General features: G+C 45.3%; 1 protein-coding gene across 1 annotated transcript; it reads right to left on the minus strand.

Moving 5' to 3' along the window:
- Positions 1 to 3: 3 nt before the first annotated feature.
- On the minus strand, positions 4 to 981 carry LOC107580878 (D-threo-3-hydroxyaspartate dehydratase-like; the record flags this gene model as incomplete). Its single annotated transcript, XM_016266501.1, has 4 exons — positions 707 to 981; positions 422 to 602; positions 142 to 263; positions 4 to 54 (listed from the first exon to the last, which is right to left on the minus strand). Coding segments are annotated over exons 1-4 (619 nt in total), but the record flags the coding sequence as incomplete, so codon positions are not given.
- Between the last annotated feature and the right edge of the window lie 9 nt (positions 982 to 990).

Consider the following 990-nt stretch of genomic DNA (forward strand, 5'->3'; position numbering starts at 1 on the left):
CCCGTACTGCAACATCCTCAAGTCTACAGGACCCGATGAGGGACTGCTGCACATCTGGACATGCAACGGATAATATTATGAATGTAACAAAACAAGCTGATAACATCACTGCTTACAACAGGAGAACATGGCAACACAGACCATAAAATATGTAGTTCCCAGGATGCACCTCACTCAACATGGCCATGTCTGGGACTGGGTGGCTACAGGAAGGGGTGGAGCCAATGCTGGATTTAACACCTTGTATTCCAGCAGCCTTCAACCTATGGATAGTATGAATAATACCATCACATCATATTAAGTAGGGATGCATTGATATTAAAATGTATTTGTTATTTGCAAGAGATTACATTTGTTAGTGTTGTCAAATACTTAAACGTTTTTAAAGATTAACTTCGAGTGATAGATGATATCAGCATACTGCTCCATGAACTGTAGCACAATCGTAGTGGTTTCCTGAGCAACAGCTTTGATTTGCTCCTCCCCCTGACAGGCGTAGGTGTTCCCGCAGTGGGCGTAAATTCCCGTCAGCTCCACCCCTGAAGTATCCCAGATCTCCAGGGCAAGCTGTAGTGCAGCTGGGTCACAATGAGGAACGCCCGCTTTCAAAACAAAAAACAAAACTATTTATCCAACCGTAGTACACCTAAACCCATGCTTCAAACATTTGGACGTACATTTGCTGAACTCCATCTTCAAGTGTTACCTCTCCCATTGTCACAATCCAGTTTCAGCCACACCTTCCAGACTTTTCCCTGTTTCAGAGGTCTCTTCTTCAGTTCCTGCAGGGCGAGGCGGTTGTCCACCATGACGTGGAATAGAGAAAGTCTCTCGGACAGCTCGGCACAGCGCTCCACTTTATCAAATGGCAGAGGGTATGCATAAAGTATATCGTCATAGCCGTTATCAGCATAGAATGATGCCTCAGCTAGAGTAGACACAACAATACAACGACGAGAGCCTCCTGTCATGATGTCCGCACATTCCCTG

The sequence above is a fragment of the Sinocyclocheilus grahami genome, unplaced genomic scaffold (assembly GCF_001515645.1).
Source record: "Sinocyclocheilus grahami isolate Dianchi unplaced genomic scaffold, SAMN03320097.WGS_v1.1 scaffold49179.1, whole genome shotgun sequence".
Taxonomy (NCBI): domain Eukaryota; kingdom Metazoa; phylum Chordata; class Actinopteri; order Cypriniformes; family Cyprinidae; genus Sinocyclocheilus; species Sinocyclocheilus grahami.